Source organism: Manacus candei, unplaced genomic scaffold (assembly GCF_025592945.1).
Source record: "Manacus candei isolate 608988 ecotype Guabito, Panama unplaced genomic scaffold, ASM2559294v1 h1tg000051l, whole genome shotgun sequence".
NCBI classification, from domain to species: Eukaryota; Metazoa; Chordata; class Aves; order Passeriformes; family Pipridae; genus Manacus; species Manacus candei.
Window position 1 is genome coordinate 313786 of NW_026138099.1, and position 19876 is coordinate 333661.

The 19876-nt window shown below is 34.2% G+C and overlaps 1 protein-coding gene across 12 annotated transcripts in view; it reads left to right on the top strand.

Annotated features, from left to right (window-relative positions):
• AGTPBP1 (ATP/GTP binding carboxypeptidase 1) overlaps window positions 1-19876 on the top strand; it is a 57416-nt gene that overhangs the window by 13267 nt on the left and 24273 nt on the right. For all 12 annotated transcript variants that reach the window (XR_007906909.1, XM_051801356.1, XM_051801358.1 and 9 more), the window contains 16 exons: window positions 1801-1931; window positions 2454-2521; window positions 2905-2968; window positions 3347-3493; window positions 3755-3886; window positions 5707-5800; window positions 7192-7229; window positions 8742-8950; window positions 9394-9571; window positions 11020-11117; window positions 12024-12140; window positions 12755-13467; window positions 16944-17027; window positions 17623-17709; window positions 17799-17947; window positions 19355-19442. Coding sequence is in view for 11 of the 12 variants with exons in the window: in XM_051801356.1 (XP_051657316.1) it covers window positions 1801-1931; window positions 2454-2521; window positions 2905-2968; window positions 3347-3493; window positions 3755-3886; window positions 5707-5800; window positions 7192-7229; window positions 8742-8950; window positions 9394-9571; window positions 11020-11117; window positions 12024-12140; window positions 12755-13467; window positions 16944-17027; window positions 17623-17709; window positions 17799-17947; window positions 19355-19442 (2397 nt within the window). In the remaining variant the exon portion in view is untranslated. The remainder of the gene's footprint in view (window positions 1-1800; window positions 1932-2453; window positions 2522-2904; window positions 2969-3346; window positions 3494-3754; window positions 3887-5706; window positions 5801-7191; window positions 7230-8741; window positions 8951-9393; window positions 9572-11019; window positions 11118-12023; window positions 12141-12754; window positions 13468-16943; window positions 17028-17622; window positions 17710-17798; window positions 17948-19354; window positions 19443-19876) is intronic.

A 19876-nucleotide genomic window follows, 5' to 3' on the forward strand; every position in this document is an offset into this window, starting at 1 on the left:
TTATTATTTCTAAGGATCAGCTTTGCTTTCTTGGCTTGTTTTCAGCTTTCAAACTACATTTATTTCATGGTAAGACTAGGGATATACCACAATGGAAATTATACATATACACACACATACGGAAGTTGAAGCAGCAGTTCTCATACACACTGACTTATGTGTTGTTTGGCGTGACTCTTGCTTGTCAGTTTGTATACTAGATCAACGGAGCTTATGGATTTCATTAAAATCTTGGGTTAATTTTGGAGCATTTCAAATGGATAAACGGAGGAGGAGAAATACACAAAAAAAGGTTACGCAAATAAAAATACCTTTATACTAAGCCTGCTTTTGGATGATGAGAAAGTATTGGAGTGATTATGCTTTACTTAAACAAGGAAATTAGTGTTTCAGCACCCAAGACAGATTTATTTTAGATTAAAGAAATATTCTGAAATCAAAGTCTAGCAAATAACTGAGAAGGTGATATGCTTACTTCACAATATAAAATGGCTTTGATTTAAGTCTCTGCTTAATATAACCATTTCTTATTCCTGTTGTTAGCAGCTTGTAAGTATCATCTGTAGTCTGAAATAGATTTTGGCTATGTTTCTCATTTAGATGTCAATTTGGAAAAGTGAAAGTGGTAAAAGGAGTTTCCTCAGCAGCTCTTAATATCAGTTTGCTTTCTCAGCAGTATAATCTTTGGCCTTGGCTACCTTACTCCCTTGATTTTAACATTTTAGTAGAGTTAACTGCAAGTGTGAAACCTTTACACCAAGGTAAAATACAAATCAAGGAGTAATAATTCCTCATTGTTTTAAACAAAACTGACAGAATTTATAAAGCAATGTTGTAGACTTCAGTTTTATTGTAGGGAGTCAGAACAATGTCAGTGTAAAATGAATTATTGTTGATTATTGTGGGACCCTAATGTTACAGAAGTGAAAAGTCAATGTAGTTAATTCTTGGGAGTCATAATTTCCTGTAGTTAACTGTATGACTGTAATTAAAATGTCAAACATTTGTCTAAAGATTACTTTCGTGTAGGAATGTGAATCTCTAAAGTATTCTGAATAATTGTTACGATGTTAAACTAGAGAGCAAATAAACAGTTTCTAGGCTGACTCTGTTTAGAATACTATAAATATTTACAGTAATTCTTTCTTTGTAATTACCTGCCTATATGAATGACTGGTTTGAAATTGTGTCTTCTATTAAAATACATTTTCAAGGCAATTTTTTTGTTGGCAGACCACAATACCCTTGTGTTCAAAATGAATCCAAACCCTGATGATAACTTTGGAAATGTTCCAAAGCTTTCTCATTCAAAATGGTGTTCTTTTTCTTCAGCTGATGGGTGCTAGTTTGCTCATTTCATGAATGACAGTCTTTTCTCCCACTTCAAAATGCCAGCCTGTGAGACAGTCTTTGGAATTGTTTGTAGCCAGTTTTTCCTTGAGTGGCAGGTTTGATACAGTATCCTGTCACTTAATGCGAATTATTAAATACAAACTACTCTAAGTGACATAGATAAACAACATCTGTACCTATATCTGCATTTTACTTGGTGCAACTGATTTCTCTGTTCGCAGTTGCTCTTGGAGATGCTGTTACATATAATTAGTCTGCCGCAATTCAGGCTTTGCAAAATCTGTAAGTTTGCCAGAATTAAAGAGGATTAAGACTGTTTTACAGTCAAGATAAAATATGAAGGTGAATTAGCCACTGCCATTACTCTGAGATGGAGTTTCTGTTGTTAGTGGTTTTCTTTCTCTGATCTAGACAAAAAAAAAAAAAAGTAAAAAATCCTTTTTGTAGCGTTTCTGCCAATTCTCGGACTACGTCCCTGCTGTCACAGTTGGAGAAGATCAATTTGGACTCTGTATTAGGAGAATCAGACAATGCCAGATATGTTACTTCTAAGATCCTTCATCTGGTTCAGAGTCAAGGTAATTATCTAAGTTTTGTAGTTTTAGTAGTTTCCCTTTTGAGCCTTCCTTATTGTGTATCTTCCTTACTGGACTTGAATTTTTGTTTCTGTTTAGTGAACTTGACTGTCCATCTGTTTTTTTTGCTGTTGACAGCATCTGTTTAAGTCCACATTTAATGCTATCTGGTATAGTGTTGGTTACTCTAAGTTAATTTTTTGTTGTCAAACAGCTGTACTTTAAGTAATAATTCACTTGATATATGTATGTGCGTATATATATATATATATATCTATGAGAAGTAGAAGTTTCTGGAAGAGAGCTTTCTTACTGATTTTTTTTCTTTACAGTCTTTTTTTTTCTAGGACATGACAAGATTGTTCAACAAGTGAAAACAAAAATGAGTTTTAGAATTGCTTAAGTTTTTTATTTAGTTTTATATAGTTTTTAATAGGTTTTATTATTTACAGTGTAGATATTCTGATCATTCTGATCACATATTTTATTTCTGCAAGCTAGTATTAGTCTTTTTCTCACTGACAGAAAAAACCAGGAAGGAGATGACTTCTAAGGGCTCCACTGGAATAGAAGTTATCCTGGCAACTCTAGAGGTAAAATCTTTTAATCTCTGTGGTTATGGGTGCACAGTGAGTTTTGAATTTTATCATTGGGCTTTTTATTATGAAATATGTTGTGTTATCCTTTGGAGTCTCCAAAACTTGTGGTGTTGGTCTGTAATGATTAGATACTGTCTTTAAGTAACCTACTTATGAATTTCTTGTCACCTATCAGTTCTAATTGTTGTGTCATCCTACAAAGTAGATTTTATTTGCTTCTGTGGTTAATTCAAGTGCGTAGTGGGATGTTTAGCTGGGTGGTTATACATCCTAAGTTCTACTTGATTTGGTGGTGGCAATTTCTCCTAGCTTTAAGTATCTAAACCATTGTAATAGACTGCTACGTTAGGCAAACATCGCTGTCTTTTTTGTTGCAGAATACAAAAGATCCTCAAACTATTCTAAATATATTGAATATTCTCATTGAGGTAATCTCAGTTGGTAAGTTTTCCTTAAGGAGTCACATATGATTATATTTGTACATTATTCTTCAGGCATTTGTTTGTTTGTTTTGGTTGGTTATTTTTTATTGGGTTTGGGTTTTTTGTGAGGCTTTTTATTATTATTGTTTTGGTTTTTTGTTTGTTGGCATTTGCTAAGGCGGACTGATATGCAGAATTAAAAGAACATAAAGACTGAAGTCACCTTGCAAATAATCCTACACAAATAATAAGTTTAAGTCCAGCATGTTCTTGCATAGTGCAGTCACATATGAATAAAATATTAAAATATTGCTGTTCTAAAGACTTATGATAACTGTAGCTTAGATATTTCATTGTTCTTTGGCTTTAGAGGTATCAGCTCAATTTCAATTTCTAGGTGGCGGTCGGAGAGCAAGTGTCTTAGTTACCAAAGGAGGGACACAGATCTTACTACAGCTGCTTTTGACTGCCAGCAAAGACTCTCCACCAAATGAAGAATTAATGGTGCTTCTTCATACTCTTCTTGCAAAAATTGGTCCAAAAGGTGATATTATGGCATAATACATTGAAGTTTTATAATTGAAACTTAAAAAAAAAATTCTTCCTATTGTGTAAGCATCTATGTATTCAGAATTGATAGAGGAGAGCAAAAGGAGGAGTGAGATGGGGGGGAAGAGTGGTGCAAAGTAGATACGCAGAGCTGACATCTGCTTCTATGACTAGAGGAAATTCAGCCATTTAACTTCTATTTTTTAATAATAATTTCAAAATTAGTGTGATTGATCTTGTATTTCTTTGACATCAGACAAAAAGATTGGCATGAAAGCAAGAATAAATGGTGTCCTAAACATACCATTGAATTTAGTGAAGCAGAATTTGCAGAACCACAGGCTAATATTGCCATGTCTTCAAGTATTAAGAGTTTACTCAACCAACTGTAAGTATTGCAGATAATTATTTTATTCTCCGTGTAATATAAAGTTTTTTACCTAGATAAGGTTAAAATACCAGATTTGGATGTTTGTTTAATATTAAGTGTTTAAAATACTTTCTTTCTGAGAACTTGCTTTTTATATCCTAAAATTACTTAAACTCTGGAAGAAGCTGGTTTTTTTTTAACCAATCTTATGGAATGTGTGGAATTTTGAGCTATCTAATTTGCATAAATGCTGATGTGTGAAGATGTAAACCGGAAATGCTAACATTGTGCTTGGGAAAGCACTTAGAATTAAATAATTATTCTCTTTATTATTCATGCTCATGGTTTTTTTATTTTTGTTTCTTTATTTTATTTTTTTATTGCTAATTTAACACTTGGTTCACACAGGAAATATTATATTTCTTAATTTAACCTTTTCCTTAATCCTTGTGTACAAGTGCTCTACTATTGGGATATTATTCTTCCACAAGAGCCTAGTTGTTCAGACAGCCAGTAGGAAGTTGATCAAAATAGTGTGGTTCTTGCTGTATTTCTACTGTTGTTTAGATGCTCTGAAATTTTTCATTTGAGCTCAAAATGGTCATTAAACATCTTAAATAAGTGCAAGAAATTGAAAACATAGCCATGTTTGCCCCAGAGAACTGATTTGATGATCTTTGAGATTATGTTTTCAGGACATTCTCATGAGCAGATATAATTCATAAAGCCTTAATACTTTCAAAATGTGGAAGCTTTGTTTCTGTTGAGCTGACTGATAATGAGGTAAAGTGCTTCCAAATTGATGAGTCTAATACAGATAGTTAGTTACATTAGTTAACATTGCTTAGCTGAAAACTTGCTTCATCCTGAAAATGGCATATTGAACTGAGTCTCCAATTTGGCTTCTGCTAAGATCAGTTCTGTCTTTCTGTATTTCCCACTCCTTAGAAACAGAAAAAGTAGTAGTTCATAACATTCTGGTTCATAAACTCAAACTGTTTAAAGTTTGAGTACAGTTACTATTAGAATAAGTCCTAACTTTTCTTAGGTTCTGGTGTAATGTTTCTGCTAATGGTGATGAAATTGCAACTGAGGTTCACATACTAAAGTCTACACTAATAACAGCATTTGTTATGTTGAAGTCTTAGCTGCTGTCTTCCTGCTTTGTCATGAGCACATATTGCTAAACTCAGTCAGGAATTGAATTTCTGTGCCTGTTTCAGCAGGTTCTATTTTCAGTGGCTGTTGGACTTTAGCCAGGTATACTTTCAGTGCATATTTCTTGAACTTAATAAGTCTTAGCATAATTTCTTTTCATTTTCTCCCTTTCCGATGGGTTAATTTTATACTGTTTTTTCTGAGAACATATGTTCATAACATGTAGTTCAGGAAAGCTTATACTAATTGGCATTTTTAAATTTTATAGCAGACTCTTGGCTTTCAAACCCTGGTGAATGTACCTGTCTATCCTAATACTAAATTATAGTAGCAAGTCATAGAACTTTTTAGACTTGAAATTTTGAAAAGCCTGTTGTTAAGAAAATTCTTTTTTTAATGCATTTTAATAACAAAGAAAGCAGAAGCCTGTGTTGGAAGTAGTACATGATTTTATTTGTATAGTAGTAATTACGTTTTTTTTCTTTTCCTAGTTCTATCAAGATTGGATTGTCATGCTGATTATGTGTAGTGTGTCTGCCTGTCATTGTATGTCTTAAAGCACAAGCATTTTTTGTACTTCAAAATTAACTTGTGTCAATTTTAGTTTGAGTATACTGATTTTTTTTCTTTTGCCGTTCTTATTACATTATCTTAAAATGGATTGCTTTTAACTCTTCCAGCTGTAAATGCAGTATCTTTGGGAAAGAATGGAGTAGTAGAACTGATGTTTAAGATCATTGGCCCTTTTAGTAAAAAGAACACTAGCCTTATGAAGTAAGTAAGGTCTCTTTAATATAGTGTATGGTAAAACCTTGTATATGTTTCAAAACTTACTTGTAAATTAAAAATAGTATTAGAGAAATCAAACAATTAATACTTGAATAATAAATATTAATAAAGTGAAAGGAGATGGGAAGTTTCATTTTACCCAGTAAAGTAACACAAAATATTGGAATGTCTGTTTGAAGTACTGGTAAAATATTATAAGTATTATTTTTCTGTCTCTAATATTCCTGAATGGAAACTGTACAATAATTATCCCCAAATCATGACAAACAGATCAAGACAGTCCCATCATTTTTCAATTTGTTTAATTGGCTTCTGCGTCAGCTTTGTGCTTTTGGTGTGACACTATCCCTTTTATTTGGTAATCAGATTTTCTTTCTGTTTTATTTCAAATCAGTTATAGACTCTCAGAGCAAGAACATAAAATATAGAGTAGGAAGTCCCAGCAATATTTGTCTAGTGGACCATTGTGCTGTTGTGTTTAAAAAAACATAAAATTCACTGTGTAGCTGAAAGTGATGACTTTAGATTCCCAGCCCCATGGTGGTAGATAGGTTTTATGGGTTTTTTTGATTGTTTGGGGTTCTTTTTGGGGTTTGTTTTGGTTTTTTTCGGTGAATTTAGGGTAAAAATTAGCTAAGTGGATCTAACTGAAGATAGCCTTTCTTTATACACTCCACCTTTTTGAAGTACCTACCTGTGGCAGACTGAAAAAAAAAAAACCCTGCTCCTTTAAGCCCCAACCTAAAATTAGACATAGGAACTTACTATTCTATGATGTGAGTAATCATGATATCCGTGTTTATGATGTAAGATCATATACATGAAGTCTGTTTCACAAAGAGGAGAAAAATAAGTCTATATGTTTTCTAGTTGTACATTTGAGTTAATTGAAAAAATTTCTTTGTGTACAAGAAAACTCTCACACTGACCATCATGTATGGTAGTACAGATTGACGGGTGTTGCTTCTCAATATATTAATACACCACCAGTACTGACCTACAGTTATTGAAAATGTCCTTTGTGGAAATACTTGTTCTGTTGCTAACAAAAACATGAATTTCAGAACTGTCACAACCACTGAGTGTCGGTCATACACATTACATAGTCACCGTGTTTTTGCAAAAGCTGGAAGTTTGGATAGCCATTGCATTGATATTTTTTAAGTTTTACCATCAGACTTCAGATACAGCACATTTATGTGATCTCTTAGTAAAATCAAATCTTAAAAGTGAAGTCTGTGATACAATGCAACCAGGAAAAGATGAGGCTAGACTTTATATGTCTGTTAGCAGTAAATATCTTGTCTAGTTTTATAGTATTGTAGATTAAGCTTACTGGTTGGTTGCTGTTTTGACTTTTCTTGTTATATTGACAGGGTTGCTTTAGACACACTTGCTGCATTGCTAAAATCAAGTAAGTGTTTGACTACAAGAAACTGTTTGTCTACTTGAGCTATATATATGTGTGTGTGTATAGACAGAGTAAAACTAACATTAAGTCTGTGGCCTAAACAAAATCAAGGTGAGGAAAGCTAGAAATAAGGTACAGTTTTATCTACAGTCTGTGGTGCTTTATTTATGTTGTATATAACTATATGTTTAATAATTGGTTAGTGTTTCTTCAGTTATGCAGCAGAAGGGCTTCACTGCTTCTGCAAAACCGATCTGGATCTGAGGTAGAGGATTAGCCTTTTACATTCACTCATCTCAGCTCTTCAGTAATAGACGTCTGTAACTTAACTCCTATGCATCTTTTATATATATATATATGAAAATATCTGTGGATGACAGGGGAAAATGTAGGTATTCTTCAGTAATTCTTCTGAGTAATTAGGACTTGGGTCCTAATGACAAGTCTTTCAGTGATGCTCACGAAGTGGAATTAAGGGTAACAAAACAATAGTCTGTTTCCAGGTATGGACTGTCTCATCCAGCAGCAAGCAACAAATGTTGTCTCTGCAGATGTTGAACCAGGATTGTAGCTAGAAGGGAATTAAAAACTCATTTTCTCCAAACAGTTGTGTTAAAGCTGCAGCATTCCTAGTACTTCCAGTGGAGTTGGATAAGAACTGAGGTGTGACTAGATTTGCAGAAAACCATTTCAGACAAATGACAGGAAATTTTGGTATTGATTGTCACAGTTTACTCATGTTTGTTCAGTGTGATACCTTGGTCTTCTGATTTGTGTATTTAAAAATTTTGCAAATTCTTCTAGGGAAATTTAGGGAAGGAAATGATTCTATATCATTGTCAGTGTTCTATTCTGTAAATAGGCAGTTAAATTTTAGTATTGGGGAGAGAAATGAAGTGTTGAAAAGGTCTTTAAAGCAGGAGATCTTTTTCATTTATTTAGGGATGTCTTCTCCTTAGGGGTTTTGATATTGTAACTTCTTACACTTTATGTAAGTAAATCTCTTCATAAAAACACTAATCTATGATTTGTACAGTGCAGTTGTCATACTGATTATCCAGTATTTGGGGTAGAGGTATTATAAGTTTATCAAATTTGAGTGATAGTTGCTGCAAAAAACTGTATGGATTGCAAGTGAAAAGAAGTTTGTTTCAAATATTTTGTCTACAAAGTGTGTGTGGATAGACATAGATATGCTTTGTAGAATTTTTATTTTTTTAAATTTGCGGATGACATCATCTTACCATTACCTTTAAGTGTAATGCACACTGTTCTTCTGGTAAACCACGAAAATTACATGTGGTATTATTCTAAGAGTGAAGTTTAGACTACTGGTCTCAATTGTTCAGTCATTTCTGTTTAGGTTGATGTAAAACTCTGCTAAGTGTGGCTAAAACACTACTTAAAATGAAACAACTCTCTTGCGTAAAAGGAATAACTTAAACATTGATTTGAAAGTAATACTGAAGTCATTTGGTCAATTTTTAATTTTCTTTCCTAACTTTTTTTGCAAAGAAACAAATGCCAGGAGAGCAGTAGACAGAGGATATGTGCAAATGCTTTTAACGATTTATGTTGATTGGCACCGTCATGATAGTCGTCACAGATACATGCTGATACGTAAAGGAGTTTTGCAGTGCATTAAAAGTGTTACAAACATCAAACTGGGAAGAAAAGCATTCATTGATGCCAATGGGATGAAAATTCTTTACAACACTTCACAAGTAAGTTTATCGTGTTTGGTTTTTCTTATGTTGGTGTTTTTGCCTCTTTAGCTTTAAAAAGATCCTGACCTCAAGTTCGTCATATTTCTTTTATGAGATTCGTGGTCAGTCCTGATTATGGAAGTAAGCATTATTTTCTGTACCAGCCTGAAACAGAGTGAAAGAGTACACAATTAAATTAATATTTGCTATTATTTTACTGTGACTATCTCTGGAAGGCGTGGTTGAACTTAATTTAAAAAAAGATGAGGTAAAAATACCTTTTAATTTTGAAGTTTAGATTTTTAAAAAGATGAGTTGGTAGAAGTTTTTCTGACCTTCAAAGGAGACATTAGCAAATTTTTTTGTAAACAAAATACAGATTTCTAGAATTTATTAATAGTGTAACATATGTAGTTTGACTGTTAGTTTGATAAATACTTTTTGTTATTCTCTGTTAATAGGAGTGCCTTGCAGTAAGAACTCTTGATCCTCTCGTCAACACATCCAGCCTAATAATGAGAAAATGTTTTCCTAAAAATCGTCTTCCTTTACCAACTATTAAAAGTGCTTTCCATTTCCAACTCCCAGTTATTCCTGCCAGCGGTCCTGTGGCTCAGCTGTACAGTTTGCCTCCTGGTGGTATGGTAGTTTTGTAATACTTTGTCTTTGAGTATGTCTATTGCTGCTTTGTGTAAAGTGGAATCAATTGCAGTTATTTGTGTTTTCACCTAAAACTTGGGCTCTGATGCTCTTCTTAACTAGGAAAGGGTCTGTGACTGCAAAGTTTTCATCACTAGTTTCTAATTGTAGGTTTTAAGTGATGAAAACTTTGTCCACACCTGTGGTTATAAAATAAAAAAGAAAACAGGAACTAAAAGGTGATGTTCATCAAAGTCTGAAGTGTAAAGAATAGGCTGTATACAAACTTAAATGGTCTCTCCTTTTAACTCACTTATGTACATTCTGCTGTGTGAAATGTGATGTAGTGTACATCCTGCTTTACAGGAGCATGTATTCCTTTCTTTCTGTTATCCTGATAACTCAGGGTGTGGTGAATTTAGATAAGCATGTGCCACTTGAAGCATTGGCGTTTTTAAATTATTGTGGTTTTTCCTTCATTTGCATGATGAAAAAGTAAAGCTGCTTTCTTGGACTGTTGCAGTCTCTTAGGAAACACTTGTCTGCAAAGCATTTGTATACTGCTTTGTAGGAAATGGATTCAGCCCATTGTGAGCATCTTTCATTAGTTTCAGAGAATTAATGTTTAATGCATATTCAGATATGGTGAAACAGCTTTGGACCTGGGTAGGCAACTAATAAAGTTGCTGTCAAAAAGTTACTCTAAAACAAAGAGACAAAGTCAGACTTATTAATATCTTCTTATTCACAGTATCTCCTAAAACAAAATGTCATCATGGTCTGAAAGAAGTAAGCTATCCTACTGGAGTTTAAGTGGGTCAGACTCAAACTCCAGGAGTAAGGAGTATATGTTTTGTCTTCACATATAAAATAGATCTAGAAGTGTGTTTCAAAATTCACAGAAAATAAATCTCCACTTAATAGAGTATGTTTGGTACTCTATAATACCTATTTAGAAACTTCCTAGTCTGGTGAAGTGAACTACTGATATGTTTTTTCAAATGGTTTTGTTATCTTCTATAAAAAGAAGAGAAAAACCTAAGGAAATAGAATACATAGGATTTGCTTTGAAAGGAAAAACTTCTGTGTTAAAAGACATGTAAAATGTGGGGTGGGTAGAGGTCTGTGTTTTTTAAAAGTGCAATCTTCTGTGGTCAGTATTGTAAAAGCAATACATGTAGTTATTCTGAATACACTAGGAAGTCAGTATAATTTGTAAAGTTCTGAGTGAGCCTTTTATTGACAATCAGCAGATTTCCTGCATGAGAAACCCTTTATGAGAAAACATAATGAAAACATAACAAACAGGACTAGTTAATGAGTTGGGTTTCAAATTTTTTTTCATGTGGTAAGTGAAAAAGAGAATAAACTCAGAACAGAGAAGTTCTTTGAACTTGTATATTGGATTAAATGTATAATCTGCCTTACCAAACTTTTTTGTATTGTAGTGGATGATGTAGTGGATGAAAGTGATGATAACGATGATGCTGAAACAGAATCTGAAATTGAAACTGAAAATGATGATGATAAAGACCAACATTTTAAGGTTGGTAGAGACAAAATTAATCAAAAAAGCTGCTAAAACTTAAAGAAAGCAGGTGCTGCTTGGAAATATCAGCCTTTCTTGTTCAGACGGCTTCAAGATTTTTATCAAAATCTGTTTACTTCACGCTTAATGTGTCTGGAGTACAGTGGAACAGAACTGCAAACTCTTTTGGCAGTGTTCTGTTCCCCACTTGTATTTCTCTCAGCCCACTTTTCCTACATAAGCTGCTCAGTATGTAGGAGCTGCTCTGACTTTTTTGATCATTCTGGACTGGGATTGAGTATATCAGTGTTTCAGCAAGGTAGTAAGTTCAGGCAACTGTAGAGGCACAAATAGATCTTTCACTGTTGTACCACTTTGGGAAGTTATTATCCTGCTCTCCACCTGCCACTTGGAACACGGATGGATATTTGGTCAGAACTGCCTTATTCAGTATTTTTATATTACAGGTATTTAGGAGTTAATTGAATTGTCTGTCCATAGTCTGGAAAGACAACTTTTATTCAAGGATCTGATGAGCCCTGATGAAAGGAGTGTCTTCTACGGAAGCAGCATTGCTTTGTCACTGCAATCAGTTGAAGTCTCCACATTCCAAGTTGCAATAGTCAAAATATGCACAGATCTCATGTAAACTGTAGTCTGATATCTGTATATAATAAATTTGTGTAAAAGCAAGAAAATTGAGATGTTTTAGTATTTCTGTTGAAATAGAAACTTAGGCATACTAATAAAACCGAGCTGCTTAAATCTTCATGATGAAAGCTGCAGTTCAGCTAATTTTCAAATAGGGGTATTCAGCTTTTAAAGCATGGCTGTGTCAGGCATGAGAAGCGAATGTTTCAGATTAATGTTTTAGAAGTGTATTTATTCTGGATGCAAGATTAATTTGTTCTGATGATCTTTCAGAATGATGATATTGAGACTGATATTAATAAACTGAAACCTAGACAGGAATTGGGAAGACCCATAGAAGAATTGAAAATGTATGAGCAGTTTTTCCCAGAACTTTCAGAAAACTTTCAGGTAAAGTATATGATTCTCAGGACATTTCTTGTTAACGTCATGTTGACTCTGGAATACACTTTGAAGTTCTTTTTTTGATGGATAGTTCCTCTAGCCAAGAAACGTGGGTCTGCAGTTCTAGTTCTACATATGAGAGTGATATATACTAAGTAACTTAGTTAAATGTTATGGTTACTTCAGTCTGACTGAGAAGGGAACTATGGGCAGATGTAAACAAAACTGTTTTCTGATGTCTAATTATTGGACATGGCAGAAATAAAATAGTAAGAAAGGACATGAGATTTCTGAGAGAGCTTCATTGTATTAGGTATTTCCTTTATGCTGTGCATCTACTTAAAATCAGTGGTTAAAATACCTGGGTCAATTGCATTGACTTGATACTTTGTTATTGATGAACTATGTGTTTATGGCTTTAAAGCTTTCATCTTATAAAAGATGAACCTTAATTGCTTTTATAGTTTATAACATAATAACTGTTATCTTTTAAATTACATTTCTTTTGGATTATTAAAAAACTTACCTCAGGAACAGGGAAAGAGAAATGTTTCTAATGTAAATGGAACTTAGGAACTGTTAAAATTTTTTTAAATTATTTTTTCACCTTTTTTTTTAAGGAATGGGACTTAGTTTCCAAGGAACCAAAGCCTTTTGTACCTGATGCAAATCTGAGTGGACCTATTGTTGTTCCTACAGCCAGCGAGGAACACTCTGCTGAAGCAAACCAGTCAACGAAAGGGGTTGCTTTGAAGGAAAGCAATCCTTTTTTGAGAGAGGAGTATAATAGAAGGCCAGTCTTTCTGGAACTACCAAAGAAAGATGGTATGAAAGACAGTAGCTCACATCACCAAAATGATCAAAGAAACATGCTTCCATCATGCCAGTGTCTAAGCCAAGAAATTGTAAAAGGCTTAGACAGAATCAGTCTGCAGAACAGTGCAAAAAATGATCAGTATTATGGTCCAGGGTGTGTAGTAAAGAAGGAAAGCATAGCTAGCCTTACCACACTTGCTTGTGGTAAGCCTTGTGAACATGTTTCACCCTGTGGAAGTAGCCTATTTGAAGGATCATCTGTCCAGCTGGGAAAACTCTGCTGCACTGGAGTGGATTCAGAGGAGGAGGAGGATTCCAGATCTAGTTCATCAGGGGAACAAGTCATGCTTGAGGTTTCCGATGTATCATCAGTTCATGACTGTGATCTTTATATTGAAATGGTAAAAAGCACAAAATCTATTCCGGAATATTCAGAAGTGGCCTATCCAGATTATTTTGGCCATATTCCACCCCCATTTAAGGAACCTATTCTGGAAAGGCCATATGGGGTGCAGAGGTGAGTTACCATACTCATTTTTGTTGTTGTTATTGTTCCCTTGAGGAACGGTTTTTAGGATGAGATTAACTAGATGATCTCCAGAGATCCTTTCCAACCCTGACTATTTGTGATTCTGTGGTTGCCAGGCCATGTTACACAGTTTACTTTGGCATGTAAAACTGTTTTCAGTGAAAAGCAGTTTGAAGGTAGGTGAATGGGTATTGATCAGTGCAGAGCCATAGAGAAGAACACAATCTGATCTGTAATTGCTAATTCTGTAATTCCGTTTCTAAATACTAAGTTTAATTTATACCTTCTCTTTCTACCTTCCCACCATCTCCCATCTAAATTTTGTGGTTTGCAAAATAACATACCAATCCACAGAAAAACACCACCAAATAAACAAAAAAATCCCCAACTGAATGCTCTCGAGGTCTTAGCAAAGCTAGGACAGTTCGAAGATGCTTCAGCTTTTCTCTCTGCTGTGCTTAAAAGCTATCTTTCAGGAAAATGTAGTGGAAAAAGTTAAAAAATTAATACTCTGAAGTATTTGGTTTTGGTGTTTGTAGTATGACAGAATTTAGAGGTAACAAGTGCTGAGAATGCAGTTTGTGTTAGGTCCTGCAGAATGGCACACAATAAACACACAAGGAAAAATAGAGCAAACCAACAGAAAACAATACATCAACAAGCCCATTTATTTCTTCTCTGAGATGATGAGGAGTGATGAAGACTGATGAGACTCTTAAGATAATTTGCAGAGTTGGTATGAAGGGTTGGCTCATACATAGTAGGTTACTGTAGACAAATCCTCATGTTAGCAGAACATACAATAGTAGCTATGAGACCTTGCCACCTGCCTAATTATGAGGTTGAATGCCTTTGGCTTTATATTTGTAACTATAACCAACTTAATGAGATTCTTCATATTTACATTTAGATTTTAAAATGATTAAGAGATTACGTGTGTTTAGGTGGTATAATTAAAATCCTTTAGCTGTTTCATACCTGTTGTAAAACAGTGATCTTACCAGTGAAATGAACAAGTGCTGAAAACTAATGACATAATGAATATAGCGTTCAGTGTTGAAGGAAGAGAATCTTCCCTGTAAGTTCTTTATTAGATAGTTAGTTTAGAAGAGAGATAGTCTTTAGTCAGGAATCACCTAAGAACTGCATTTTAAGAAAATCTTGCAAATCCTCAAGTATGTTTTTGTACTAACTAATTATTCTGAAATTTTCTGAATAAAACTGAGTGAAGTCAGATATAATTTGTCATTCCAGTGCTTGTTCTTAGATATAAAGAACTGTAATAATGAACCTTGTGTGGTTATACATAAAGCTGATTTGTAGAACGTAATTTCAGGGTATATTTTAACTTTAAAATATTTTGGTTTTGTTATATTTCGTATGTTGAAAGTAACTTCTTTAAGTCTTGTGTGAAACAAGAATGAAATATCAGATAGTACTGCTAACCTTGAATCAAAAATCCTACATCACATTTTTAAGATACACTGTTTTAAGAATTCAGTTTTCTACAAATGAGTCAAGTCTTGTTACTTCAACATAACAAACTTCTGAGAAGGGAACCTGTTTAAAAAGGGCTTAATCTTCTTAGGATTCGTATTTTTGAGGAAAGTGGTAAAAATGAGCTTGATAGGGGAATGTAAGAACTTTAAAGCCTTCTACAAAGCTGTGTCCAAGCTCTTTTGACATTCAGTGGGATTTACGTTCTCCTTAATGCAAGCAGTTAGTTACTGCTAATCAGCTAAGTCTTCTTTAGAAAACCAATGGTTGCTTTAATCCATCCATGTAATTTAAGAAAACATTGGTGGGTCTAAGGTGTGATTGAGTAGGTTTTCTTCATACTTTTGTTAGAGCAATGTGGTGCGGGGTTTGGGGTTTTTTCTTTAGTCTTGCAGTTTGCCACGAGATGAAATGTTTTTGAATTAGTGTTTTGGAGTACTTTTTTTTTTAAGTTCAGTAGCATGTAATTATCATCAAATGTCTCACCAGGTTATTATTGTTTGGAAAAATGAAATTGAGAGTAACTGAAGTGTTTTATGTTACTCTGTTTTAGAGAAGAAAATTATGATATAGTTCAATACCGTATAAATTTGGGTTTAAATTCCTGCTTTTTTTCTTCCATTCCTTAAAAATTTAGGTTGTTATTTTTTTCTGTACACTTTTGTATTTTCTAATCATCAGGATCCACAAAGAACTAGTCTATAAGAACACAGCTCACATCAACAGTGTTGGTTCCAGATTTTTTTTTCTTTAATTATCTTGATATAGCTTATCTTGGTTTTCTTGGAACCTGAAAATGTCTACTACTCCTTTTCCTTTTCCTTTTAGTGTGCATCTTGAATACTGTTTCTTCTTCCTTTCTTATACATTGGTCATTATAATGGTATTTGAATGCCATTATTATTTATATAGTATTTATGAAGTATTTTCATTGATGGAGGTTTGTCTTGGCAAAACTCCTGTGATGATAGGAAGTGTTATGACCTTTTAGAGCTGAGGCATGCTGAGGTCTGAAGAGTTCTGTAAGATCAAGTGCAAGATGAAAAATTTGTGGTTCTGTCCTGAGCTGAACCTGTTCAGATAGATTGTGATGAGTCAACCTCATCACAATTTTGTCAGTACATTGGACTTGTGAATTTTTTTCTTTTCCAGTTAGTTTAAATTTAAAAAGGGGTGCTAGAGCTGTGCACTTACCTTCTCTTTCTCATTTGTTAACAGTATTTATTTTAATTAAATTGCGAATTTCCAGCATGAATACTTTACTGCTCTGTTTTTGTATTCTTCGTTGTTAATCTACCTCCTTTTCTTCTTATTGCAGGTGCTGTGCAAGCTTTTCCACACAGCTCTGCCACTATATTTCATTCTTGAACTGCAACACATTCTTACTTTTCCAAACCAGGACCTAGATACTGCCAGTTGTGCAATGGTTTTATGATCTGGATAAGCATACACCTGACATTTGGCTGACATCACCAAATTAATTTTTATTTGTTACCTAGTCGCTAAATGAACCTAGATCTCCAGAGGTGAAAAGCTAGTTCACTAACACGCTTACTGTACGACCTACTCTCTAAAACTCCCTAATTTTGCTTATGGTAGGACTCATATAAGTTACTAATGTTATCAAGTGTTGTCCTGGATTAAAGCATTAACATAAGTAACGTTTGAGTTATTCCTGCTTCTATTATAAAGTATGAAACTGCATTTTTTTCCATAAGATAAAACCCAGTGGGTTGTCTGCATGAAAACTCAGTTCCCTCACATATAAATATTGGATTCAGTCAGCTGTGAATGCAGGTGTTTAAACTTAAGTACACATAAGTGAGGGCGAGGCTGAGATATCTCTGAACTATACCACTATCTTCATGTCAACTTTGTTAGTTTTCATTCCTTTATGAGTTAATTCCTCTTTTGTAATTGAGAACACTATGTGAAAGTTTAAATGAGAACTTTACCTTTTATTTTAGGACAAAAATCTCTCAAGATATTGAAAGGCTGATTTATCAAAATGACATTATAGACAGAGTTGTGTATGACCTTGATAATTTGAGGTAAGTGTTTACCTTTCTGAAAAGAATATTTGACTCATACTCTAAGTCTAGTCTGTATGTATGGCCAGTCTTTGCGAGCGAAGATTTGGGAAAGGTCATTACCCTTCAAGCCTGTGCAGTGGATTTTTTAGGTGAGACCCAGTGTGCGCTGAACTGAGCCCACCCTTTAATCCTGAGGTTCATCTGCCGGGGCCGAGCGAGCTCGGACAGTGGCAGCAAGGTCCTCAGGACGTAGGTTTGTTTAGAGTGACCTTCTCTTAGATGGATGGCCTTACAGGGCTGACGAGCTCCATCTGCCCGGAGGGGTTCCCTGACCGGGAATCAAACCTGGGCTGCAGCGGTGAGAGCACCGCATCCTAACCACTAGACCACCAGGGGGCCCCAAGTCTATTCTACTTACTCTGTAATATGATTTGCAATATTTAAAGCATATTTCATTGAAAGTTTTATCTGATGTAACAGTGTTTCTGCTATCCAGGCTGTATTTAGAGGAATATTCAAAGTAGTTTCTGAACTGCCAAGTGAGGACTGAAAGAAATCAATTTGTTTTAGTTAAGTTTGTTTTATTCATTTTGGACTAATTTTCTACTCATAGTTGTTCCATACCAGAGGAGGCAGATGTTTTGAAGTTTAATTCCAAATTTGAATCTGGAAACCTGCGCAAAGTTATTCAGATCAGAAAGTAAGATATTTCAGTTCTTCTTTTCATACTTTAGGCCTTTTATTTCTGCTTCTTAAAAAAAAGATTGATTTGTTTTTGTTGATCTTCAGAAATGAGTATGATCTAATTCTGAACTCGGATATAAATAGCAATCATTATCATCAGTGGTTTTACTTTGAAGTCAGTGGAATGAAAACTGGCATTGGTTACCGATTTAACATCATCAACTGTGAAAAGTCAAACAGTCAGTTTAACTACGGTAAGATACATTTCCCATACTTTGAGAAGAAATACTTAAAAAATATCTATACTAGACATCTCAGCTGTTTCCCTCACTTTTCCACAGGATCAGTAGTATTCATGTTGTCAGTTTACATGCTTTATTTTAATACTATTTTAATAGAAGATGTTTTGACAGCTTCAGTTAAAAATTAAAAATGTATCTTAAACCACGAGCTGTCAGTTTTTAAAGTGAAGTTTTGTTGTAAGTGAGGCCAAAGTGGAAGGAATTTACCGGTGCAATTAAAAGTGATCTAAGACCATTGGGTGGGGTGGACAGCACCAAAGCCTGTTGATTGACAGAGGTCAGGAAAAATGACATCATAAGTCTATTGCTGCATAGAGGTATATTTTCAGATGTGAAAATAAGCAGAGACATTCTAAAACAGTTTTGCCTTTGAATTGCTGGGCTTCCTAAATGATCCTGGAAGTCTTTAGCAAATCTGAAGCGTGTACCTCATTCAAAAGTACTGGCTTAGTGAATATGCCTTTCTTCCACTTCTCTGGGAGTGTGTATGTGGTGTGTGTTATTCAGCTTAAAACCGTTTGTTTTGTGAAGTTTCTTTTTTTTTTTTGCTATATATTCTGAAATCTGTCCTTAAAGAAGGAAGAAAAGAAATTCCTTCTCCCCCCCAAATTCAACTCTTTGTACAGAGTAATATTATATTCTTCTTTGTCATACACATAACATTCACATTGATCAAGTCACAGAATACCAAGTAGTTTAACCAATAATAAGATGCTTCTAAATTATTTACTAATCCTCATCAGTTGTCTTAAATCTTCTTTCATGTTGCATATACTTACTTGATAGTTACTTTTGGGTTTTTTAAGTACATTGACTAAATCAGTCTATGTGGTTGGCTAATTACTCAACCAGTAAATGATGTTCAATTACTATATGTTATTTTCTGCTTTAACTTCATATTAAGTATTCAAATTAAGTATACTATCCAAAAATACATAATTTAAAGAGATAACTGTTAAAAAAGTTGTCCTAAAATTTAGTTATTTTTCAGTTATTTATGTGAATGGATAATAGTATAATTTTTTATATTCTCTTTGAAGCCTTTTTATTGCGTGAGTTGGATGGAGTGGGACCCAGGATTTTTTGTAGATTACTGTTTATGCTAACCTCATTTCATTTTGGTCTTCCATGGATCTGGTTCTTTTCTTTAATTGTTATTTTCTGAAAATCAGGAATCTTTTGTCATCTGGTTGAAAGAGCATACAATACCCAGGCATTCATGAAAATATACTCTATGATAGTGAGTGAATAGGTGTAGGTAATTTGTAGACTTGTATGTACGTGTTGATGTGGTCCATTAGTGCTAAGATCTTTCTGTTTAAAGTTAAGCATTAAAGTGAGATGCACGTTTTCTTTCAGGTATGCAACCCCTCATGTATTCTGTTCAAGAAGCACTAAATTCTCAACCATGTTGGACTCGTGTTGGGACAGATATTTGTTACTATAAGTAAGTATGTGAATCAAACGTATAGCAAATCTTAACTGAAGTTTAGCAGGAGGTACAATTTATGAGGAGAAACATTTGTTTCTGCATTTGATAATTACGTTATTCTGTTGTGAACAGAGTTTTCTTCCCAAGTTACTAAGGAGAATAATAGAAGTGATAGAAATATACAGGGTCTTATTTTGCAAGCACACTACTAATATTTAAGCTCTTCATATTTTATACTTTTCTCAGAAACTGCACACTGTTTCAGAGAAGCTTTTAAGGGACTGTATATATGCATGCTTTCTTGAAATCTTCTTACTGACTTTGGCTAATACTGACCACATGGTCCTTTTGATGAGCCTCCTGTAATCTATGGTGCAATCAGTGTAGAGCAATCCTGGAACACAGGATGACATGGTACAGCATATCCATATGCAATCCTTCTAGGTTGA